The following is a 26850-nucleotide window of genomic DNA, read 5'->3' on the forward strand; positions in this document are numbered from 1 at the left end:
AATCTTTATAGTTTTATGTGGTCCCATTTGTTTATTTTTTTCTTTTGTTTCTCTTGCCTGGGAAGGAAATATATCTGATAAAATATTGATATAAGTAATGTCTAAGATTTTGCTGCCTATGTTCTCTTCTAAAATTTTTATGGTTTTGGGTCTAACATTTAAGTCCTTAATCCATTTTGAATTTATTCTTGTGTGTGGTATAAGAAGGTGGTCGAGTTCCATTTTTCTTCATGTATTTGTCCAATTTTCCCAATACCATTTGTTGAATAAATTATTTTTTAATTTTTTTATTTAATTATTTTTCAAGTACAGTTTTCTGCCTTTTACTCCCTTCCCAACCCACCCCCAGTGCTCCCCACCTCCCTCCCATTTCCACCTCCCTTAGCTGTTGTTCATGTGTCCTTTATACTAGCTCCTCTAAATCCCTCCCTTTTTTCCCCTGAAATTCCCTCCCCTCTCCCCTCTGGTTGCTGTCCCCCCATTCTCCATTTCGGTGTCTTTGTTCTTATTTTGCTTCCTTGTTTGTTTTGTTGTTTAGCTTCCTGTTAAAGGTGAGATCATATAGTATTTGTCCTTCAACACCTGGCTTACTTCACTCAGCATAATGCTCTCCAGTTCCATCCATGTTGTTGCAAAGGGTAGGAGCTCTTTCTTTCTTTCTGCTGCATAGAATTCCATTGTGTATATGTACCACAATTTTTTCATCCATTCATTTACTGACAGGCACCTAGGTTGCTTCCAGCTCTTGGCTATTGTAAATTGTGCTGCTATGAACATTGGGGTGCACAGGTATTTTTGCATTGGTGTTTCAGTGTTCTCAGGATATAATCCCAGCAGTGGAATTGCTGGGTCAAAAGGCAGGTCCATTTTTAGTTTTCTGAGAAAATTCCATACTGTTTTCCATAATGGTTGTACCAGTCTGCAATCCCACCAACAGTGAACTAGGGTCCCCTTTTCCCCACAACCTCTCCAACATTTGTTGTTGCTTGCTTTGTTTATGATAGCCATTCTGACCAGTGTAAAGTGGTATCTCATTGTGGTTTTAATTTGCATCTCTCTGATAGCTAGCGATATTGAGCATCTTTTCATGTGTCTCTGGATCCTCTGTATGTCCTCCTTGGAGAAGTGTCTGTTCAAGTCCTTTTCCCATTTTTTAATTGGGTTATTTGTCTTCTTAGAGTGAAGTTGTGTGAGTTCTTTGTATATTTTGGAGACGAAACCTTTGTCTGAGGTATCATTGGCAAATATGTTTTCCCATACAGTTGGTTGTCTTTTTATTTTAATACTGTTTTCTTTAGCCACACAGAAGCTTTTTATTTTGATGAAATCCCATTTGTTTATTCTTTCCTTTATATTCCTTGCTCTAGGGGACATACCAGTAAAAAGTTGCTGCGTGAAATATTTGAGATTTTTCTGCCAATGTTCTCCTCCAGGACTTTAATGGTGTCATGGCTTATATTTAAGTTCTTTATCCACCTTCAATTTATTTTGAATAAATTATCTTTAGCCCATTTTATGTGCTTGTTTCCGCTGTCAAATATTAATTGACTATAAAGTTGTAGGTTTATTTTTGGGCTCTCTATTCTGTTCCATTTATCTATATGTCTGTTTGTATGCCAGTACCATGCTGTTTTGGTTACTATGGCCTTATAGCATAGTTTGATATAAGGTAGTGTGATTTCCATATCAGCAGATTTTTAAAAAGCATTTGGTAAAATCCAGTACCCATTTATGATAAAAACTCTCATCAAATTGGGACTAGAAGGAACATAGCTAAACATAATAAAGGCTATATATGACAAACTCACTGCCAGCATCATACTCGATGGGCAGAAACTAAAAGTGTTCCCCTTAAGATCAGGAACAAATCAGGGATGTCCACTTTCACCTGTCTTATTCAACAGAGTTCTGGAAGTCCTAGCCATAGAAAACAGAGAAGAAGAAGAAATAAAGGACATCCAAATGAGAAGGAAGAAGTAAAACTGTCTTTATTTGCAGATGACATGATACAGTACACAAAGAACCATAAAGATTCTACCAAGAAATTACTAGAACTGATAATGACTTCAGCAAAGTGGCAGGATACAAAATTAATATCCAGAAGTCCATTGCATTTTACATGCCAATAATGAATTATCAGAAAAAGAAATTCCATTTACAATTGTTTCAAAAAGAATAAAATACCTAGGAATAAATCTAACCAAGGATGTAAAAGAATTATACTTAGAAAATGATAAGACACTGAAGAAAGAAATTGAAGAAGATACAAATAAATTTAAGCACACACTGTGTTCGTGGATAGGAAGAATTAACATGATTAAAAGGTCCATGCTACCCAAATCAATCTATAGATTCAACACAATTCCTGTCCAGATGCCAGTGACACATTTCACAGAACTATAAAAAATACTTCCAAAATTTATATGTAACCACAAAAGGCCCCATATAGCAACAGAGGTCCTGAAAAAGAAGAACAAAGTTGGAGGAATCAAGAAGACATAAAGATGGTTGACAGACATACGAAAAGATGTTTAACATCTGATAATCAAAGAAATAAAAATTAAAACCACAATGAGATATCATCTCATACCTGTCAGGATGCTATCATCAATCAAAGAAGTGCTGGAGAGGATGTGGAGGAAGGGGAGCTACTTTGCACTGCTGGTGGGAATGAAGATTGGTGAGACCACTGTGGAAAGTCATATGAAGATACCTCAAAATATTAAAACTGGAACTGCCTTTTGACCCAGCAATCCCACTTCTGAAAATATATCCAAAGGAACCCAAAACATTCATTGGAAAGAACATAAGCGTCCCTATGTTCATTGAAGCATTATTTACAATCACCAAAATATGGAAGCCACCCAAGTGTTCATCAGTAAATGGATATAACCATTTATGCAATGGAATACCACTTGGCCATAAAAAAGAAGAAAATTTTACCCTTTGTGACAGTATGGATGGACCTGGACAACATTATGCTAAGTGAAATAAGTCAGTCAGAGAAAGACAACACCATATGATTTCATTCATATGTGGAATGTAATGAACAAATTGAACTAACCAGCAAAATAAAGACAGACTCACAGATGGAGAGCAGGATAGTGGCCAAGTTGGGAGGGGAGGTTAGAGAGTGGAGGGACTGAGCAAAAAGGGAAAAGGACTCATGGACATGGACAACATTGTGGTGACTGCAGGAGTTAAGGGAATATGAGGGGACTAAAGGGTAATAAAAAAGAATACAATAAAAAATAAATTCTAAAAAAATTAAAATATTAATCAGGAAAACATTCCTGAAATAACAGCAGACTTGAAGTAACACTAAAATATATAAGAACTGAAATGTATATAAATATAAAATATGTAATATAAATGGTATACATATTACACAAAATTATTTGTATATAAATAAGCAAAATATGTATTTTATATATACGGAAAAAATAGAATGTATAAGTACATGAAGTACATATTATATATTAGTAAATACTGATATATCATTTAAATAAAATATAAATATATACTATACATTACACTATATATTGCTTAATTTATATGTAAACATATTTTATATGCACTGTTATACACAAACAGCAGAATGTTAAAGTGAGAAAACATGCACGCACTACTAGTCTCGACCCGAATGTGGAACGAGTAGAGCTCCTGAACACTGCTCACGGGGTATCGGCATACACATCATAGAAAACCCCTTGACACTGCATATGTGTAACAGGCATCCCAGGAGGGGAAGAAAGAGAGGCAGTCAGAAAACAATATTTTTAAAACTTTCCAAAACATTCAAAATTGGATGAAAAACATTAATAGGCACATCCAAATCCTTGGCAAATCCCTAACAGAAAAAAAAATAGAAGAAGATACACATCATGCTACATCATGTTCAATCTATTGAAAGCCGAACATGAAGAGAAAAACAACTCATTATATACAAAGAAGCATCAGTTTAATTAATGGCAGACTGATCATCTGAAATAATAAAGCCAGAAGGCAGTAAAAGGTTATTATCTTTTAATGTTGAAAGAAAAAAAATCCTGGCAACCAAGAATTCTATATCCAGCAAATCTATCCTTTAAAAATGAAGGTGAAACAAGACCTGCCCCACAGGAAATACTAATGGAATTCCTTCAGGCTGAAAGGAAATAACGAAAGATGGTAACTTAAGAACCACAACTGGTTAAATATATGAGTTAATATAAAACACTGTATTAATTTGTTAAATTATGAATATGTTTTTACTTCTTTTAATTTTTTAATTAATGGAAAAAGCAATAAATACAATAATGTATAGGTGGGTTTATACAAATACAGATGTCCTATATGACAAGAACAGCATAAAGGACAGAGAATTCCACTATATAGGAGCAGTTTCTATATTTTATTAAATTTGTTCATATTAATATAAATCATGATAACTTAAAATGCATGTTGTGATACCACAGAAACTACAAAGAAAATAAATTTTTTAAATTACAAAGTGAATGTAAATCCAATCATACAAATAACTGACCTTAATGTGAACAATCTGAACACCTCGATAAAAAGACTGAGATGGACTAGAACAGCATGTACAACAATATCCAACTATGTGCTGTTTATGAGACACATCTAAGATTCAAATATACAAACAGGTTCAAAATAAATGAATGGAAAAATATGTATGCTGTGCCAATAATAACCATAAAAAGGGGCTGTATCAATATTAGATAACATAAGCTTAAAGACAATAAACATTACTAGAATGGAAACATTTCATAAAGATAAACTTGTCAATACATTAAAAAATATTAAAAATTTTTATGTACACACAACTCTTAACAGATCCTCAAAATACATGAAGGAAAAACTAACAGAACTGAAAATAGAAAGAGACAATTTTATAATCATAGTCAGAAATTTTAATATTCCAGTCACAATAACAGGTAGAACAACTCAACGGAAAAACAACAAGCATGAAGGATATTCCAACCAAACCATTAACTAGCGCACCCTGACTGACACAGAAAACACTCCACCCAACAACTGCGAGATCCACATTCTTTTCAGGTGCATAGGAAATGTTCTCCATGAGACCGTATTTGGGGTCAAGAAATTAAAAAGAATTAAAGTCATAAAAGTGTGTTTGCTACTGCAACTGAATTAAATTAGTATCAACAACAGAAAACATCTAGGAAATTCTCAAATATATGAAAATTATACAACAAACTTCTAAACAACTCATGGATCAAAGAAAAAAATCACAATGAAAATTTAACAATATTTTGAGCTAAATGAAAAACACATTATACCATAATTTATGGAATTGGTGCTCTACCCTCTGTGCACACTAGGGCAGTAGTATTATCCCCACAGCCCTAAGCAGTAGCCCTGTCCCCTCCCACCCCTATGGCTCCAGATAGCAGCCTTGCCTGAGACAGTGAATGGAGGCACCCTGGCTCTGTGAAACTAAGAAGGTCATCAACTTCTGAAATCAAGGAGGAAAAAGCTTTGCTTCCAAGGCTTGTGATGAGTCAATTCTGAATAGCCTTTGCATCATTCCTCCCTTTTTTTGAAGGAAAATGAATGTTCAAGTTCCACCTTCTACAAAACACCGGAATACTATTCAGTCAAGTTCTTTGTCACTTTATAAAAACAATCACCTTTTCTCCAGTTTCCAATAACTTGTTCCTCATTCCCATCTGAGCTCTCACCAGAAACACTTGTAATGCACATATTTCAAACAACACTCTTTTCGTGATAGATTATATATATATATGTCTTTGTTCTAAAATGATAGAAGCTTCTTCTACAGCTCTTCTCTCTTCTTTCTGAGTTCTCAGCAGAACTGCCTCTTGCATTCATGTTTGTACCAGTAGTCATTTCAAGGCTAGCTAGGCTCTTTCTAGCATATGCTCATAATTATTCTAGCCTCTACTTATCACCCAGTTTCAAAGCTACTTCTACATTTCTAGGCATCTCTTACTGCAGCACACTACTTCACAGATCTGCATTTGTTGGTTTGAGCTGCCTTAACAAAATACCACAGATGGAAAGACTTAAATATAATTAAGTTGTTTTCTCGCAGTTCTGGAAGCTGCACGTCTAGGATTAAGGTGCCATCAGGGTGGGTTTCTGGTGAGACCACTGTACATGGCTTTCAGATAGCTGCCTTCTCACTGTGTCCTCTCATGGTCTTTTTCCTGTGCTCAGGTGGAGAAAAGGGGGAGCGGGAGTGGTGTCTATAGGGAACCGATCTGCATGGCAGTGGCGAATGTAGACTAGCCCCTGATTCAGAAAACCAGCAGGAGCGAGTCAGCACACAGGAACCGAGCCCATGGAACACTATTTCCATAGTAAAACCAGGCAGGCCTGCATTGTACTTAGGCTTCTTTGATGCTTGCTTTTTGCTAAACTCCCTCACCCTGAATTGAGGCAGCAAGTGTTTACTGCATATCTTTAAAGTAACTTCCTAAAGCCTGTGCTAAACCTCCCAAGAATAGAGTGTAACCAGTTCAACCACTTTCCCCATGCATTTGCAAACATCCTTTTCTTTGAAGTAATTAGCAACATTCTTTCCTTTGTTATCTATAAAAGGTAACCACCTAATGTGAACCTGTGCATAGTAAATGAGGACCATCTGTGCCCAGAAAAGCAGTAAAAGCTTGCCCAGGCAGAGGTCCAGGCCCTCTCTCACTCAGAGAGCAGTCATGCCATCCCTTTTTCTCCACAGGACTTCTTCAGTCCGTGTGAATGTGTTCATTGCAGCCACAACACACGGACCCCGATGGTCGAAGTCTGTATCAGGTATCTCTTCCTCTTCTTAAAAGGCACAAGTCCAATCAGCTTAGGGAACCAGTTTTAGGAACTCATTTCACCTTACCTCCTTAAGGGCCTTATCTCAAAATACAGTCACATTGAGGATTAGGGCTTCAAATATGAACTCAGGGAGCAGGGAACACACTCCAATCCAAAACAGAGCTCTCAGTTACAATCAGCAAAAACAAGAGTCATAAAAAGAAAATTTGATTAACTGGATATCATTAAAATTGAAGATGTTTGTGCTTCAAAAAATGCCAGTGAGAAAACAATAAAACAAGACACAAATTGGAAGTAAATAACTGAAAATAATACATCAGATAAAGGATTTGTATTTAGACTATATAAGCAATTCCTAGAATTCAGAAATAAAGAGGAAAACAACTCAATTTAAAAGTGGGCAAAAAATTTGAGTGAACGTTTTACCCAGGAAGATATATAAAAGGCTAAGAGGCTCATGAAAGATGCACAACATCACTTTTCATTAGGGTGATTCAGACTGAAGCCACAATGAAAAACACTAGGTACCAACTAGAATAACTAACCAAAAATGACAGAGACATCATCAAGTGCTAACAAGTAAAAACAAAACAAAACACAACTGCAACCCTCATATGAGGCTGATGGGAAATGTAAATTGTGCAGCCACCATGAAAAACAGTTTGGCAGTTTCTTTAAATGTTAAGTATAAACTTAACATATGACATAGCACTTTCACTCCTAATAATCTTCTCAAGAAAAAGCAAAATATGCATCCACACATAAATGTTCATAACAAAATTATTCATAATAGCCAATATCTGAAAACAATCCAGGGTCTATAAATGTCTGTTAAGAAATAAAAATTAATGAACTACTGATAAGTGCTACCAAATGGACAAACCTAAGTGAAGAAAGCCCAATAAATACATATTACATGTTTCTGTTCATATGAAATGTCCAGAAAAGCCAAAATTACAGAAACAGAAAACAACTCAGCAGTGCCAAGGGCTGAGAATGGAAGCAGAGAAATACTGCGAAGAGGCATGAAGGAACTTTTTAAGGCAACAGCAATGTTTTGAAACTGGATTGTGGTCTTATTTACCCAATTCTCTTTGTGCACTAAGAATCAATAAGTTGTATTCATTCACAGTGGTGAATTCTGTGGTGGGCAAACTATACCTGAATAAAAGTGTTAAAAAGAAAGTGTCAAAAGTAAGGTCTGATTTATTTTTTTATCTCCTAAGACATTTTTCATATTTTTGTATCCTAAGACACTTAGCATATAGCTGTGCACACAAGCCCAGAGAAATGTTTGTTAAATAAATTGATGAATAAGATAAAGTATCTCCCTTTCTAACAAAAATAATAGAATAAAGGGCTCCTCTCTGACAACTCGAACATGCTCCAGTAAAGAGTAAGGAAGGAGGCTTTATTTTTAAAAAGATTCTCCTTAACCTTTTTGGAGAAAATTATTCTCTTCATATGAACCATCTAGATATAACTCATATAAGACCCTAATTTTTCTACATTATTTTCTGTATTTGAACTTTTAATAGTTTCACCATGAGGAAATGACAAACATTAAACAAAACAGAACGTTCTAAGGTACGTATTTGCTTTTGCCATTAAAACTTTAAATTCCTTATTAGAAGCAATACTGGGAACTTATGTTCCCTACTATAATAGGACTGATATATTTCACTGCTATAGGATAAAAATAAGAAATTTCATACTATAACATTGATTGTAAAATATATCTTACATTTTCTAGTTCTGAATTATCACTTGTATTTGTTTCGATTTTCTCTGGAAATATAATCTGGACAGATGAATTCTGAGAACCTGAAGAAATAAAATACAGTTAATAACTGTGTCTTAAACCTGACTAAATCTTTGTTCAGGGTCTTTTGTAAGATTCACTTACGCAAATACGAGTTATCACTGTATACTCCTATAAAGATCTTTGAAACAATTTAAAAACAGACACAACAGTTATAATACACCATAAAAAACACAGGGAAGGAACTATCAACTTACACAAAATTTGCTGTTCCCTAACAAAACAGAAAATATTAAAAATAATCATAGATAAACCTCAAGAAAATTTTCCTGAATTAAAAGATTTAAACAATAGGCTGGAGAGTATACTGTAATATAGTAAAATCCAATAACAATTAATTAAAACTGAGATTATTCTACTTAAATTGTTGGCTAAGACAAAGAAATAATCCTATGGGCATGTTAGCACAAAAGGAAAAGGAAAAGAAAATCATATCGGGGTCAGGGAGAAAAGCAGGCTGGCTTGTGAATTTTTTAAAATAGTATTCAATGTTAAAAAAAACTGAATAACAATGCCTTTTTAAGATCTTCATGAAAAAAAGTATAGAACCAGGAATGTTTTACCCAGAAAAATTGTTATTGAAACATGGAGACAAAAGACAGATATCTACAAGCAAAAACTGAAGTAACATAGCTCACACATGCCTTCATGAAAGGCAGATGAACTTCTCCCAATAAAGATAAAAACAGAGTTGAGGAAAAAGGCCTAGTAATAGTGAGCATTAAATAAACTTAAATATAGAATAAAGGTTAAAGCAACTATGGAAATTGTGGTCATTCAATTAAATGCAAATGTCATAAACTATGATTACATAAGCAGAATAAAAAATATATATATATAATAATGTCACAAAGTATAGCAGAAGAAGAGGGGTACCATATGTGCATACTGAGTTCCTCAAATTTATTGCACTGTGGGCAAAAAAATCTGACTTAAAGCTGAAAATCGAGTGGTAGAAGTAGAAACCTAGTGTTTAATAACTAGTGTTTAATAACCTTCTATAAAGGTATAGAAGAGTTAAAACCACAGTCCTGTAATAAAGGGGAGAGAAGGAGAAAATTTTAGTATTTAGTAAAATACTAAATTTCCTAATCACAATGAGGAATCACTAGTTACTACTACCTAAATAAAGGATTAAATCTATTATATAAAATAGATTATAAATATTCCAAATTAAGGGGTGAGAGAATACACAAGGCATCCAAAAAACAAATTGTCACAGATTTTTATGGCAAGACTTTTTACCAAAACAGAAGCATGAGATCAATAAAGTAAGACATAAATAAGAAGCATAGAGATTAAAAATCTGTCATATCAATACATGTAAGTAGGATGAACTGATCAATTAGAAGAAAAAATCCTCAGATTGGATCCACAAAATGAAAATCCAATTACTAAGCCTTCCATAGAATAATGAATACTGGATCTATGCTAATAGTAATTTTTGAGGACCTAAAAAATGCTTACCAGAAAAAGTCAGGTGATTAATGCTCAAATCTATGAGTGTACTCGTAGGTCTGCAAGTTAACCCTAACACAATTTGCCCAGCTACGGAACCATCTGTGGAACTAGAAATAATCAGTAACTTGTTCAACCCCCATCTAGCCTACCTAACCCACAGGGTGAGAATTACTATGGTAGGAAGGGCCAGAGAGAAAACTCTGAATATCACTTTCACTATCACCAAAAAAATTAAACCAAAAGTCTTTCTGAATCCAGAAAAGTAGTCCCACTATGGAATCTAATGAATAAGTGAACTAACAAGCAAAACAGAGACAGACTCACAGAGAGTAGGCTGACAGCTCTGGTGGGGCTGGGGAGCAGGTTGGGGTGGGGGTGGAGGGATGGAGCTAAAAAGCAAGAGGACTCATGGACACAGACAGCAGTCTGGTGATGGTGGCCGGAGGGGTGAGGTGGAAGAGGGTGCAGGGAGATAAATGGTAATGGAAAAAACAATAAAAAAGTGATTCAATTAAATTTTTTAAAAAAGAAATATACAAAGTCAGTAATCCCTATTTTATCCCCACTTTATTTGTTTGCTCTGGGCAAATGAGATAATAGAGATTAGTTGTTTTACATTTATTTCAGGTGATGATTGAAATAACTAATATTGTTCAAAATACGGTCTCTAGGAAAGCAAATGAACAGTGGCATTGGCCCCTGTATGTAACCGTGGGTAGGAAAAGGTGGCTTTCTCTCTCCCAATAAGCAGAGAATTGCCACAGCAAGTCTGCATTGTCACTTGGTTGGCAGTGACGCCATGATGCCTTCGCTAGCCATGTCGCCTCAGGTGTTTGTCATCTCTAGCTCTGCTTCTGCTGAGACTCCACACGCACCACACTCTGTGGTGGAGAGAATAACCCTCCCAGAGATGTCCTTGTCCTAATCCCAAGAACCCATGAACATGTTAGGTTACTTGACAAATAGTAATTGAGAATTAATGTTGTTTATCAGCTGAACTTAAAATACAGAGATTATCCTGGATTAATTGTGGTCATAATTTAAGCACAAGGAACCTTAAAAGTAGAAGGGGAGAAGCAGAAGAGAGAACCAGAGAGACAGTAGTATGAAAAGAACTCAGCCCAATGCTCTTGGCTTTAAAGATGGAGGGAAGGGAACACAAGACAAGGAATGCAAACAGCCATTAAAATTTGGAAAGGGCAAAGAAACAGATTGTCTACCACAGCCTCCAGAAGGAAGAGAGCAATGCCAACCCCTCGATTTTAGCCCAGTGAGACCCATTTTACAGAACTGTAAGACAATAAATGTTACAGCAACAATAGGAAACTAATATAACATCTAAGAGGAAATCACTCTGGAGACTACATTCATAACATCATGCCTACAAGACCTGAATTCGCAAGTGCATGAGATGCCTTGGCAAGAAGCAGGTGTGCCAAAGTCTTGATTAACTACTCTATGCACAAGAAAAATCCACTTATACTGGCCTAGTAGTCTAGAGACACTAGAAAATAACCTCTATAGTAAATGGCAAGAGGCATTTGGATTTTGGAGGCAACATACATAACATATGGCTGTGGTGCTTTGACCGTTTTACTGAAAAATCATAGGCTGCCAGCTTTGTGAGATGCCAAAGTAAAAGAAAACTCAGCTGACTGAGGCTTCTGTGCAAGCAGCTGTTATGTTTCTCATTTAAGGCAAGGAGAAACCATAGTGCACTAAGGATCTGCGGCAGATGTAAATCTGAGTAGAGCCTGTGTTAAGCCCCACTAGGAGAATGTCAGTAAAAGCCCCTGAGGTTCTGAAGCAAAGACATGTCCTCAGTGGCATATACAGTGGTTTGACTGATGATTCCCCTCACCCCAGCAAAAGATATGTCCACTCAGAACCTGTGGATGCAACCTTATTTGGAAAAAAGAATCTTTGAAAGGTGTTATTAGCTAAGGATTTGAGGTGAGACCATTCCAGATTAGGGTGGACCCTAAATCCAATGACATGTGTCCTCTAAGTAAGAGAAGGGGAGAAGAACAGAGGAGACAGCCATATGAAGACACACAAACACTAGACTAATATGTCTACAAGAAATACTAAGGATTTCTGGCAGTCCTCAGAATCTAGGAAAGAGGAATGAAAGTCAGTTTCCAAAAGGAATCAGTATCTTGATTTTGGATTGCTGGCCTCCAGAACTGCAAAGGAATAATTTCTGTAGTTAGTGGTATACTTTTTCATGGTAGCCACAAGATATTAATATAACCATCTAACTCTATTTATTTTATGCAAGTTTCTAGCTCACAGCTGGGCTCTGATAGAGGCTAAACTTCAGGCCATGTGATACTACAGGATCTTGCAACCTGAGCTCCTCTTCAAAGATTGACATAATCAGGCACTACTGGCTTCTAAGGTCACTGTGCATCAGAAAAGATGGAAGAGGGATACATACACTCAATTGCCTTGATCCAAAATTGACACATTTCTTCTTCTCAACCCCATGAGCAAGAGCTAATCGACCCAGCTTAATGGAAAAAGGCCAAGCAATGTAGGCAAAAACAGATACTAATAGGCTTTGTCACATAAAATGGGGAAGTATGTTCACAACAAATATTAATCAAAGAGGAGCTGATGTAGTAATGTTAACATTAGCACAGATAGAATTTAACAGCTGAAAGTATTATTAGGAATAAATAATGGCAGGCCACAGTTAATAAAAAGAAATCAAAATGAATTTTAAAAAGTGAAACCCCACCTGACACCATATACAAAAATTAACTCAAAGTGGATCACCAAATACTGTTCCAAGTTGATACTGGTGACCTGCACCTAGTCTCCTGCAGCTATCCCAGCTGTCCACCCACCTGCTGGGCTCTGGAATGCCCATGGACCTCAGTGGTCCAGGCCCTTCAGCCTGCAGGAAGTGAGCAAGACACCACAGCACCCACTGAAGGTCAAATACGCTGGGGCAGAGGTTGACGAGCCAGGCAAAGTGCTGAGACCTACCCAGGATAAAAACCAGCCCACTAGTATTGCATGGGACAGCCTTGATCCAGGTAAACCCTTGCACCTTGATCTTGACAGACCCAGATGCTCCCAGCAGGACCCCAAATATAGAAAATGGCACCATTTTCTGGTGGCCCGATTACATGGGCTCTGGGCTTCCCAAGGGCACATGCCTTCACCTCTATGTCTGACTGGTTTATCAGTAGGACAAGCTGCTGAAGTGTGAAGAACTCATTCTCAGCAACAAATCTGGAGACCACCATGGAAAATTCAAGGTGTTATCATTCCTCAAAAGGTCAGAGCCAGTGTCGCCGGTGGCTGGCACATGTAATGCAACAGAATTGAGTGACTGTGCCCAAGCTCTATGAGCAGCTGTCTGGGAAGTAGAGGAAAGATAGGAGACAGAAATCACCCTGGGAGCCCCAAGAGTTCTCAAGTTCAGTGATACACATAGACTTCTCCTCTTCCCTGTCCCCATTCTCACAGGCAAGGCCTGAACAGATAGGGATTTAGGGAATCCCTTCTATCTATCCTTTATATTGTACAGGGCCACACACCCTGTTTTATGTTTGGATAAAAATTTTAACTCCTTTGGGGAATATTTTGATGCTCTGATGGGGTCATCAGTTGTTAATGTAAGAATAGAAACCCATAATTTAAAGAGAAAAATGGGGGTAGGAAGAACAGGTCTATAATAATAGAGCAAAGCATCAAAAAACAAAATGTTTAAGGAAGGTTAAAAGGAAAAAAAAACACAATTCACTGCATCTGCCTTTGTGAGCCCAAGTCCAGAATTGGACATGGCGGCACCTTCTGAGATCTGTCTTCACAGCTCTGTCCTCACCAGACAACAAGAAGCTGGCATGCCCACTAACACCCAATATGGTACATCTCTCTAGGTGTCAGTGTCCCACTCCGGCTCCTTTTATTTTTAACCCTCACACAAAAACATGCTTATTGATATTTTTTAGAGAGGGGGAAGAGGATAAAAAAAGAAAGAGAAACATAATATGAGAGAGAAACATCAATCGTTTGCCTCTTGTAATTGCCCCAACTGGGACAGAATACGCGACCTAGGCCTATGCCCTGACCAGAAATCAAACTGGTGAACTTTTTTGTTGATAACACAATGAGAACAGTTTGCACAAAACTGATGTAACCTAGCAGCCAAGGAGAGGGGACTGAAATGAGCATGCATGGCCAATAATGACTTCAGTGTACTAGTCAGTGGGGGTGGTGGACGCCATTGAGTGAGCATGTGTACTGTGTGGCTGTCACACTCAAAATAACTGAGAGAAAATAACTGAGCAAGGAGACCAATGAATTTGCATCGAATTTTGAATTAAGCCCGGGCATTCCTCTGTGGAAACTATTTGGATGATTCAGAAGGCCACAGCTATAGAAAAATGGTGATTGGCAGCTTCATCATGACAATGTCCCTGCTCATAGATTATGTCTCATGCAGAGTTTTTAGTGAAACATCAAGTCACCCAAGTGACTCAGCCCCACTACAGCACAGATTTGGCTCCCTGCAACTTCTGGCTTTTCCCAAAACTTTTGAAAGGGAAGAGATTTCAGATCATTGATGAGATTCAGGAAAAATACAATGGAGTAGCTGATGGCAATTGGGAGAACTGTGTGAGTTCCCAGGGTGCCTACTTTGAAGGGGACTGAGGTATCATTATCCTATGTACAATGTTTCCTGTATCTTGTACGTTCTTCAGTACATCTTCCTATTTTTCATATTACATGGCTGGATACTTCTGGACAGACCTCGTATATTGTCTTAGTGCCAGGGATTAATTGAGGCTTTAAAGAAAAGCAGCCAACTAGTCCAGCAGTATTTTCAGAGCACACTCCCAGGAGATGAAGACCTGCTCCACAACTGACATCCTTGAGCTTTTGTCCATTGGAAAAGCCATCTCCACAAGGATGCTCTACAACCCAGGCCAAGGGACCTCACCAGCCAAATTTAGAGGCATTGATTCCTGGACTCATGCTCCTCATTTGAAGAAAGGTCCAACACCTACATGACAATCTGCCCCTGGTGCAGGCCTAAAGCTCAACATTTCCAAGGAGCAGAAGCAGCAGACACCATCTGAATAGACAGCTTTCCTAAGCTTCTGGACCAGGCCAATACAACCTCATGCTTTTTCCTCTGCACAATTTGCCAAAAGAATCTTTTATCCACTTTTCTATGTGCTGAAAGTGCATGACAATATGTAACTTACAGTGGTAAGACCTTGTCATTCGGGTCTTACCACTATAAGTTATAGTGGTAAGTTATAAGAAAACTACTATTCTTATATTCTTACATGCTATTCTTATAATCTCTAGCTCATCAACTTTTATTTCACTTAGAACTCACATGTTAGCTAGTATACCAGCTACCTTTCTTGAGTTCTTACAATGGCTCCTGTTAATAATTTTAAAAGCTCTTGATTTGGCCTGTTTTTGTAATCTACATGCTAAAAATTACAATTTATTACACCCTTTTGTTCCTACCCTACAGAAGCTTTCTGAACCTGAAAATCTCACGGGCTTTTGGGTCTGTACCACAGCAAAGCATGCTCTTGAGGTTCCTGGGTTGGTGGCCTGATCTCTATCCCCAAAGGGATGAAAAAACTTGACTGGTACAGTTCTGCTTTTGCTTCTATGAAACACACACTGCCTTCCCTCTGGAAAACATGCCCCAGAGATAATTACCTTCCACTGGGACCTTCTTGCTCATAAAGGTATATAACCCTTACTCAGATTTAGACATTGACTAGTAACCTTTCCTTATGTTTTGAAAATATGAATGTTCCTGGTAAAACATTAAGTTAACTTCCATTAGATGCCTATAGCTATATGCTCTTGTATGATTCAAAAGTGAGTTCATGCACAGAATGAAGAAACAAGAATGCAAAAAAAATGACAGGGTTAGAAACCTCTGGGACAACTTTAAACATACCAACATCTGAATCGTAGGGGTGCCAGAAGGAGAAGAGGAAAAGCAAGATATTGAAAACTTATTTGAAAAAATAATAAAGGAAAACTTCCCCCCAGTCTGGTGAAGAAAATAGAAGTCCAGGAAGTCCAGGAATTCCAGAGAGTCCCAAAGAAATTGGACTCAAAGAGGATCACACCAAGGCACATCATCATTAAGTTACCCAAGATTAAAAATAAAGAGACCATCTTAAACGCAGCAGGAGAAAAGGAGAGAGTTGCCTACAGAGGAGTTCCCATAAGGCTATTAGCTGATTTCTCAAAAGAAACATTACAGGCAAGAAGGAGCTGGAAAGAAGTATCCCAAGTCATGAAAGGCAAGGACCTACACCCAAGATTACTCTATTCCAGCAAAGCTATCATTTAGAATGAAAGGGCAGATAAAGTGCTTCCCAGATAAGGTCAAGTTAAAGGAGTTCATCATCAACAGGCCATTATTATATGAAATGTTAAAAGGACTCATCTAAGAAACAGAAGATCAAAAATTATAAATAGTAAAATGAAAACAAACTCACAACTATCAACCACTGAAACTGAAAAACTAAAACTAAGCGAACAACTAGAACAGGAACAGAGTCACCGAAATGGAGATCACATGGAGGATTATCAGTGGGGAGAGAGAGGAGGGAGAATGGGGGAAAAATAAACAGGGAATAAGAAGCATGATTGGTAGGTACAAAATAGACAGGGGGAGGTCAAGAATAGTATAGGAAATGGAGAAGCCAAAGAACTTATATGTACAACCCATGGACATGAACTAAGGTGGGGCTGTGGGAAATACTGGAGATAGAGGGTGCAGGGAGGAGGGAGAGAAAGGGGAAAAAAAAACGGGACAACTGTAATAGCATAATCAGTAAAATACACTTAAATAAACTGAGTTCATGCGGTGGTGGAGTCTGCATGACTACAATGTAACCTCTCTAACATGTCCCTATGGAAGGGTAACAAGAACTATAATGGAACTGGATATTGGAAAGATGTGCCTGCCCTGAAGGAAACAACGTGGGGAACGGTGGAAACTAAATTCCACCTGCCTTTTTCATGGAAGTGCCCCACTTCTGAACCAAAATTTGACTCACAATAATCAAACTCATTTGTTGCTTCAAATATTATCTTGTATTGCAGAACAAATTAACACTGTATGCAAGATAAGTGTTGAGACAAATGACAGCTGAGGAAAGTCGGGGTTTTTTTGAGTTTGAGTGGAGTTCGAAAAGTTTTTTGGGTGCTTTGGAGTGCAAGTAATTTTGAGGCAGTTTGATGACGTGCATGACAAGCCTGCAAGAAAGGCCAAACCCAAATTCAGAGAGGAAAGGATTTGTCCTTGAGCTTATTGATATCTTCTCTCCGTCACTTCGAAGGCCAGATGTCCAAACACAGCCTGGGTGACGGGGCAAACAAAACCAAAAAGCAGGTAAAGCCCCCGACTTTTTAATGGGGTTAGGCCCCAGTCTGACTTGGACGGAAGCTGGTGTGAGTTGAAAGAAAACTCTTCCTCCGCCCCAGACCAGAATAACTGGGTCTCCCATTGACTTACCGGGTGTGGACGTGAGCAATCCACAGAGACCAGCAAAGAATAACATTACGGGGAACATGCTGGTGTCCTCGGCTCCGGGCCACTGCTGAGCGTACAGCCGTTGGTTGGCTAGGAAGGCGTCCCACCGGACCGCAGGGGTCGCGCGGAGCCCCAGGGCCTCCTCCCGTACGCACGCCCCAGAGCGCGTTCTCGCGAGGCCTCAGCGGTTGGGGCGTTGCAGCCCGCAGGTGTGCAGCCCTCTAATCAGCCCACGCCTGAGGTCAATCCCGCCCCCTTCCCCAACGCCTGCCCCACCGGGTGGCCTGTTACTCCTCTAAAGTTACCCATCTCAGCCGCTCCTTCCCAACTGTCGTCCTGCAAATCTGACTTGCTGTTGATTCACGAACCTGGAAGAGCTAACACGTTCATTATGCGATTTGTATCAGACACACCCAGCTGCTTGAAAAAACGAACATTAATACTTTCTGAAATTAAAACTATACACTAGATGATTGGATAAAGATATGGTACATATACAATGGACTACTACTCAGCCATAAAAAAAATTGAATATTGCCATTTGCGACAACATGGATGGATCTTGAGAATATCATAGTAAGCAAAATATCAGAAAAAAATTAACCATATGACTTCACTATGAGATATAAAACTGAAAGCAACAAATGAACAAACAAGAAAATCAAAACCTCCTAGACACAGAAAACAGTATGACGGTAATCAGAGGGAATAGAGCAGAAGGATAGTAAGGGATAAAAGGGGTCAAATACATGATAATGGAAGATTTGACTCCCGGTGGCGGGCACCCAATGTGATATACAGACGATGCATCAATAGAATACACTTGAAACCCATATAATTGTATTAACCATTGTTGCCCCAGTAAATTTAATTTTTAACATATTTTATTAATTATGCCATTACAGTTGTTCTATTTCCCCCCTTCATTCCCCTCCACCCTGCACACCCCTCCTTCACCATTCCCCCCCTTTAGTTTATGACCACGTGTCTCAAGTTCTTTAGATTCTATATTTCCCATACTATTCTTGCCCTCCCTCCTGTTATTTTCTACCTGCCATCTATGCTACTTATTTTCTGTACCTTCTCCCTTCTTCTCCTTCTCCCACTCCCCTGTTGCTAACCCTCCATGTGATCTTCATTTCTATGGTTCTGCTCCTGATCTAGCTGTCCTCTTAGTTTGCTTTTGTTTTCGTTGTGGTTCTTAGTAACTGTGAGTATGCTGTCCTTTCACTGTTCATATTTTTCATCTTCTTTTTCTTAGGTAAGTCTCTTTAACATTTCATATAATAGGAATTAGTGATGATGAACTCCTTGAATTTGATCTTCTCTGAGAAGCACTTTATCTGCCCTTCCATTCTAAATGAAAGCTTTGCTGGATGGCTCAATCTTGGATGCAGGTCTTTGGATTTCATGACTTGGAATACTTCTTTCCAGCCCCTTCTTGCCTGTAAGGTCACTTTTGAGAAATCAGCTGACTGTCTGATGGGAACTCCTTTATAGGTGATTGTCCCCTTATCTCTTGCTGCTTCTAGAATTCTCTCCTTCATTTAATCTTGGCTAATATAATGATGATGTGCCTTGGTGTGTTTCTTCTTGGGTCCAACTTCTGTGGGACTCTGAGCTTCCTGGATTTCCTGGAAGTCTATTTCCTTTGCCAGACTGGGGAAGTTCTCCTTTATTATTTGTTCAAGCAAGTTTTCCACTCATGGCTGTTCCTCTTCCCCTTCTGGTACCCCTATAATTCTGATGTTGGAACGTTTAAAGATGTCCTGAAGGTTCCTAAGCCTCTCCTCATTTTTTTGAATTCTTGTTTCTTCATATTTTTCTGTTTGGTCATTTTTTCCTTCCTTCTGGTCCACTCCATTGATTTGAGTCCCAGTTTCCTTTTCATTACTATTGGTTTCCTGTGTATTTCCATTCATTTCAATTAGTTTAGTCTTCATATGTTCCTCTAATTTGTGACTAAAATCAACCAGTTCTGTGAGCATCCTAATCACCAGTGTTTTGAACTGTGCATCTGAAAGTTTGGCTATTTCTTCCTCACTTAGATTTATCAGCTCTGGGGCTCTGAGTTCTTCTTGAGCCATGTTTTGACCTGTTCGTGCCTGTTAGGTATGAAGGGTAGAGCCTTAGTTGTTTCCCAGGGCGGGGCCACCCAGGTCACTGGTTTGTGATGCTGTGTGTGGGGGTGGGGTAAGAGAGGGACAATGGCAGTTCCCTCTGCTGCTTCCTGCTGCTGGAGCCTGCACAGTCCATCTCACTGCTAGCTCCTTCACCGGTTTATCTGAGCGTGAATGTGTGACTGTGATCAGCCCTCAGTGGGTCCACTGCCTTGCGCCCTCAGTGGGTCCGCCCGCTTCTCCACACCTGGGATCCACCCATGGCTGCTGGCGCACCTGGGTCGGTCTGGTGGATCTTTCCTGCGGGACTCCGCTCTGCTGCCTGGCTCTGCCCCTCTTACCAGTTTGGCTGAAGGGTTCGTTGTTGTCAGACTTCCGTGTAGTTCAATTTTCTGTGGTTTAGCTGCATTTTTGTTGCTAAAACTTTGTTGTTTTTAAACTTAGTTGTGCGAAAAGGTGCAGTGCTTCCACCTATGCCTCCATCTTGGCGGAAGTCCCCTAAATTTAATTTTTAAAAAATTAAATGGAAATAAGAAAAATATGTGAACACACACACAAATATACATAGATTTACTAAAGCTAGGTTTCTAAAAGAACAAAAACTAGCTGGATGGTTTCTTAACTAGATTCTGAGAATGGAGAACGTGAGTAGATTCTGATGCTTTGGAAGACAGCCTGCTATGGTTCACTCGTTTTTCCCTACCTATCCAAATGCACTTTCTAACCAGACTCTATCTACTGTTTCTTCCAATCACTCTGGTTCTCCACCAGGGCCTTAGCTAAAATTCACACTCGTGACCCTCTCGTTCAGTAACTTCTCAGTACAATGAACATTCATTTGTGTAGTGAATGAGACGGGCAAGTTTCTTGTCCAATTACAGTATGTTCCCATAGAAAATTCTAGTCAAAAAGATGTTCAACATTTTCTACATTCTAACCCGGGCTGCCACCTCTTTTCTCCCACCGCCAGTGCTTCGGCCACCTTGACCTCTGGTCTTTTCTGAATGAACATTGCCTTATTATTTATTCCCTTAGACTGCAATGCCTCCCCCCTCTCGGCCTCACCCGTCTCCACCTATATGCACTATCTTTTAATTCTTTTCAAACCCCAAAGAATGAATTCTCATACTACCTAACGGAAAAGTAGACACACAAAAGAAAAGGCAGGGCAGAGGGAGTGGGGTTACGAAAAAAAGCTCACTTGGGGAATCATCACCCTCACTCCGACATTTCACATGCAATTTTATGGATGCATAGGGTTTAAACAGGGCAATCTAAACCCAAAAAGAATGGCATGAGCTAAGACAAGGCAACACAAACATACATCTAGTTTGTATCTCAACAGGAGCAGCTGATGCTACACTAACACCACTTTCCGAGTTGCTGAGGCAAAAATCTGGTCTCGTTTCATAGCATTAGAAGAATTATAATAAGTGCTTAGACTTGCCAATTTTGAATATACTTCTAGTTATTTCTTTGGCTTTTCCCCTCTCCTCAACCTTTAATAAATCTTTAATAAAGCAGATCTTATATTAATCTTATTAGTGTACCTGGCTCTCTCCATTACAGGAGGCAATTCCAGCTAAAACTTATATATCACACTGTCTAATATAGTACCTGCAAGATGGTCGAATTTCAGTAAATATTTCTGAAACTTAATAAAATCTGATTTGCGCTTGGAAAACCTGCACTGTGCTTTACTATATTGTTAGAGACCTAGGCATTTGCTTGATAGGAAGGGAAAACGCAATGCCCTGAACAAGGTGGATATACAGCCAAATAGTTATACCCAAGTTAGATACAATTTATCCTTGGTTATTAAGACATCGTCAGCAGATGGCAAGGAAGCCCTTTAAAGATTGAAGTGGGATCTATGACCCTAAAATTTAACAATTTTTTTAAAGATTTTATTATTTATTTATCTTTAGAGGGGAAGGGGGGGAAGGAGAGAGGGAGAGAAACATCAATGTATGGTTGCCTTTTGTGCGTCCCGTGCTGGGAACTGGCCTGCAGGGAACCGGCCTGCAACCCAGGCATGTGCCCCGACTGGGAATCAAACCTCGATCCTGTGGTTCGCAGGCCCATGCTCAATCCACTGAGCTATACCAGCCAGGGCAAAATTTAACAATTTTTAATAGCAATTCAAGATAAATCAAAGGCAAACCAAAGTCAAAAGCATATGTTTATAAATATATATGAAAGTAAAAGATTTAAACTGATTAAATAGTCATTTAGAAAAACTTTCTAAACATTGAAAGATTCAAGGAATTTATTCTGAGAAAAGCTTTAAATTACATAGTTAATATATTACCAACTGTAAGATTCCAGTAATATGAGTTACAATTGTAGTCAAATCAATGAAAGACAAATATTTTAGTTTTATATGAATTCATTCAGGGATTTAAACTGAAATGAAGATTCTTCATTTGGAATTATTTATGACTTTTAATGTATATCTGATTGTTAAAACAATGTACCATCTTCAGAGAACTGAAATATCTTTTTCAAAACTAATGTTTTCCTTTAATAACAAAAAGCCATTGTGTACCGTTTGACATATGTTAAAAAATTAGTGAAATATCTGTAAAAGTTTGAGTAGTATAGTAGTTTTGTCCAGTATAATGTTCTTTGTAAGATTTTATTTACTTTTAGAGAGGGAGAGTGAGAAAATGAGGGAGAGAAACGTCATGTGGTTGCCTCTCTCCTGCCACCAACTGGGACCTGGCCCACAACCCAGGCACGTGCCCTGACTGGGAATCAAACCAGCGACCCTTTGGTTCACAGGGGAGCACTCAATCCACTGAGCCACACCAGCCAGAGCATAATGTTTTAATTCATAATGTTATAAATAACTAAGTAGGGAGTACTAGACAACACAAAACAGAATTTCAAGTATTTTATTTATTGTAAATGTTATATTTGCATATGTATATATACACAAACCAAAATTTTGAAAAAAAACTAATGAAATTCAGTTAATAAACCTATTATTAAACTTTATTATGAAAGATTATGTAAAATTTTTAAGTACTTAAAATTTTACTATCGATACCATTGCTTCCATAGTAAAATTCTTTTTTAACACAGTTGGGATGATACCTCAGAGACACCACGTAATTTTTTTGCACTTATCTAAGAAAATCTTTTCATCCTTTCTCTCTCCAACCTAATTTCTTTGAAAAAGTGTCAATAGACGACATGTTCCAGCACACCTTAGTCAATGTAAACATTCTAAATTATATTAATAGCAAGCTATGAAGTTTCGGATTTTAAACTTAAAGTGCTCATGAAATTCTCAAGTGGTTTTTGTAACAGCTCCACTGACTGAAGATATAATCGCTCCTGCTTTAGTACAGCCATGAATTAACAGCATATCTGATTAGTTCTATTAAATATATCGTACCTTAAAGTTTATACTTTATTAAAATAATGCTATTGTAAAAGGATGTCATGTTTTAACATGATTCACAATAGAATTCTATTATTAAATTAACCTTTCTAATATTCATTATCCACAGATAGATCCATAGAATCTATTATCCATAGAATCTGTAGAATCATTAATCCATAGAATCATTTATCCATAGAACATCATAAAAATAAAAGATAATAATTGTGTGTGAATACACACATACACTTTTAGTGTATTTTGTACTTAAAAAGTAATATTATAACATCTTAAATGTGGGTTTTGTGCATTCTTCTGAAGACAGAACAAATGTCTATTCAAGATTCTAGCGCATGATAATGATTAGTCTGTGCAAGATGAAAAATATTAGATATTATTGGCAGTTAAGTCAGTTTTCACAGGTATTAGATTATCACATGTTCAACCTGAAACTACATTAATGATAACTAAGGTCAAAATTCATAGTTACATTTAAGCACACAGTAACAAATCTTAAACCAATACAGTTAATTTGAGAATCATTACAGTAACATGTTCAAAATAACAATTCATGTTAGGTGCATTAACTTCACAGATGACTGAATAAGACTTATTCAGTGATGGAAATGAAAATGTTATTCTAAATTCCCTGATTTCGTTGAATTTCTCATATTTCTCAATTCCCACCATCCATTTTCTGCTTTTCTGTGTCAGTAAAAGTTTGTTTTGCGGTGTTTTGCTTTCATTCATAGTTGCAGCAGGAAGAAAGGATTTTCAAGAAAATACCAAGAAAAAAAAAGTATTATCTCAGTTCCCTGAAGACATCTGCAGGAGGAAAGGGAAAACAATCAAGTGAGGGAATTATATAAAGGGGGTGCAGGAGCAGGGCGAGCAGGAATTAAATTTCCCTGAGATGGTACTTTCGGTTGCGGTGGAGGGGGCCTGTGAGAAGAAAAAACAGAGTTAACCATGTGTTTCAGCTGAATGGCACAATGCTACATTCATTGCAAGCCCAACATATCACCATCCTGAACATCGCTCACCATTCTTAAGTGTAACGTTATATTCTGAGATTATTACTAATCTGATGTGCAATGGTTAAAGAGAGTCTACAGTGGAGTACTGACATTACATTAATGCTATTCCACAATCTATAATGTTGTGTGAAGGTTCTGGAGACTGTGCATTTAAGCGCCTCTTGTGGTGTTAGGATTTAAGGGCAGTGAATTACTGTAAGTATAAACCTTACAAATATACACGGAGATGAAATTCCAGGTCTCTCAAACATAATATCCAACTCTCAGAGTTAAACTGGCTATGACTTCTCTACCAGTCCTTCTCAGTCGTCACACTTTAACCTGTGGATATCCTTTCCTTAACCACTTCAATCAGTTCTCGTATACCACTAATCCAGTTACACACTGCATTACCCGGTGAGTTATGTGTATCACAATTTAGATATTCTTCTTTTGATGTTCTGTTGGATTTGAACACACTCTTATTGTATAATAAAGATTATACAGGAGAACACATCTCAGAGGTGCAACTCAGCTGTAATTTGAAAAGACTTTTGGGGATGGAAGGGGTGGGATGCATCTTGCGTGATACAGTAAAAAAAAAATTTCTTCTTTCTTACTGATTTTAAGCCCATCTATTGAGTCTTTCATTTGGCTCCCTTTCTTAAAAGTTTCTAGTTCTGTGCTGAAATTCTCAATCTTCACTATTAATTCTATACGATAATCACCACAGTTATTTTCAAGTCTTTATCTGATAACTCTGTTGACTGGATGACCTCTGACTGTGTTTCTATGGTCAGTTGCTTTTCCTGGTTTTAGTCACATTTTCTTTTCCTTCTATGTCTGTTTTTTTTTTCCCAATTGGAGACCAAACATTAAAAAAACAACTGTAGGAATAAACTGAGGACTAGTTCACCCGTAACCCGAGGTTGCAGTGCAAACCCCGGGATGTCTGTCGGGGTGTCTTCTCCTCCTCGCAGGGCTCTAGTCTTTGTCCCCTCGGCCCTGTGAGTTTGTTGACAGTGCTCCTCGGCTTCCTAATCTCTCACTGCTCACACTCTGAACGGGCAGACGCACCTACGACAGAAAGAGGGCCCCCGGGCTGGGAGCATCACCAGACTGCCTTCCTCTCCTGGAACTCGGCCCCACAATTCCTCACCTCCCTGGTAGTTCTCTGCTGCCTAGTCCGACCCACCCAGTTTCCCACTGCCGTGCACTTCACAGGCCCTTCTTTCTGAACCTTATGTACACCAGCGGCTGCAGCAGTTTACTGTCTTGCTGAGGCTTCTTTAAAATTTCATTTGACACTGTACGAATATGACAAAACTTACATAAAATTCTTAAAAGCTCTTCTGTAAATTGTGCCGTATCTAATCCAAAGGTGTCAAACTCATTTTTGCCGGGGGGGGGGGCCCATCAGCCTCCTGGTTGCCTTCAAAGGGCTGAATGTAATTTCAACTCCTTAACAGTTAAGGAGTAGTTACATTTATACCATCCTAAAATTATTTCGGCCCAAACCAGGAGTTTGACACCCCTAATCTAATCTGTTGGCAATAAATACACGTCCTAAAGCAAGTTAAAATAGAAGGAAAAAACATTAGACATTAGCTCTGAATTTTATTCTACTCAAATAATCTAAGCAAATTCGCTTCAGACCTTGACGGGAACTGCTGAGGTTGCTTGGCTGCATACGTTGGTACAGGGTATCTGTTTGCATATATAGGCTAAAAGAGAAAAAAAGTCATTACCACAATGCATTCATGACCATGTTTTCTATACGGTTTGTTGTTTTTCATATAAAGTAACCAATATGTTTAAAATCAATGACTAGATACCTTAATTATAATGCTAACATCAAAAATTTTTTTGCTTATTTAACATCTTTACCACTTAATATGAAATAATTATTTTACGGCTATGTATTTTTTAAAGTCGATATTACTAAAGTATGATAATCTTAGTTATAACCAACTACCTTAGTTAAAAGGTAACATATTTCCTATGTCAATATATTTTATTTTATTTTTTATTATTATTTTTACTTTAATTGTTGTTCAAGTACAGTTTTCTGCCTTTTACTCCCATCGCAGCTCACTCACCTAGCCCTCTCCACCTTCCTCCCCTTTCCACCCTCCTTTGTTTTTGTCCGTGTGTCCTTTATACTTGTTCCTGCAAACTCTTCCCCTTTCCCTCTGAAATTCCCTTCCCTCTCCCCTCTGGTCACTGTCAGCCTGTTCTCAATTTCAGTGTCTTTGGTTACATTTTGCTTGTTTGTTTGCTCTGTTGATTAGGTTCCTGTTAAAGGTAAGATCATATGGTATTTGTCTTTCACTGCCCGACTTATTTCATTCAGCATAATGCTTTCCAGTTCCATCCATGCTGTTGCAAAGGGTAGGGGCTCCTTCTTTCTTTCTGTTGCATAGAATTCCATAAATGTACCATAGCTTTTTGATCTATTTATTTACTCATGGGCACTTAGGTTGCTTCCAGCTCTTGGCTATTGTAAATTGTGCTGCTGGGAACATTGGGGTGCATAGGTTCTTTTGTATTGGTGTTTCGGGGTTCTTAGGATATAATCCTAGCAGTGGAATTGCTGAGTCAAAAGGCAGATCCATTTTTAGTTTTCTGAGAAAATTCCATACTGTTTTCTACAGTGGCTGTACCAGTCTGCAATCCCACCAACAGTGCACTAGGGT

General features: G+C 38.1%; 2 protein-coding genes and 1 pseudogene across 2 annotated transcripts in view; 1 reads left to right on the plus strand and 2 right to left on the minus strand.

Moving 5' to 3' along the window:
* ADAM32 (ADAM metallopeptidase domain 32) overlaps positions 1 to 17670 on the minus strand; it is a 119588-nt gene extending 101918 nt beyond the window's left edge. The window contains exons 1-2 of the mRNA XM_053660079.1: positions 17613 to 17670; positions 8555 to 8634 (exon numbers count right to left, since the gene is read on the minus strand). Coding sequence (XP_053516054.1) covers positions 8555 to 8634; positions 17613 to 17670 — 138 coding nt within the window. The remainder of the gene's footprint in view (positions 1 to 8554; positions 8635 to 17612) is intronic.
* LOC119065012 (phosphatidylethanolamine-binding protein 1-like) lies at positions 10893 to 13474 on the plus strand (annotated as a pseudogene).
* Positions 17671 to 22292: 4622 nt separating the features above from the next.
* The window catches only part of ADAM9 (ADAM metallopeptidase domain 9), a 104324-nt gene continuing 99766 nt past the window's right edge, over positions 22293 to 26850 (minus strand). Inside the window, exons 21-22 of the mRNA XM_037166907.2 lie at positions 25811 to 25878; positions 22293 to 24080 (exon numbers count right to left, since the gene is read on the minus strand). Of these exons, the coding sequence (XP_037022802.2) occupies positions 23987 to 24080; positions 25811 to 25878 (162 nt within the window). The 3' untranslated portion in view covers positions 22293 to 23986. The remainder of the gene's footprint in view (positions 24081 to 25810; positions 25879 to 26850) is intronic.

Source organism: Artibeus jamaicensis, unplaced genomic scaffold (assembly GCF_021234435.1).
Source record: "Artibeus jamaicensis isolate MK-2021 breed Jamaican fruit bat unplaced genomic scaffold, CSHL_Jam_final scaffold_833, whole genome shotgun sequence".
In the NCBI taxonomy this organism is placed as follows: domain Eukaryota; kingdom Metazoa; phylum Chordata; class Mammalia; order Chiroptera; family Phyllostomidae; genus Artibeus; species Artibeus jamaicensis.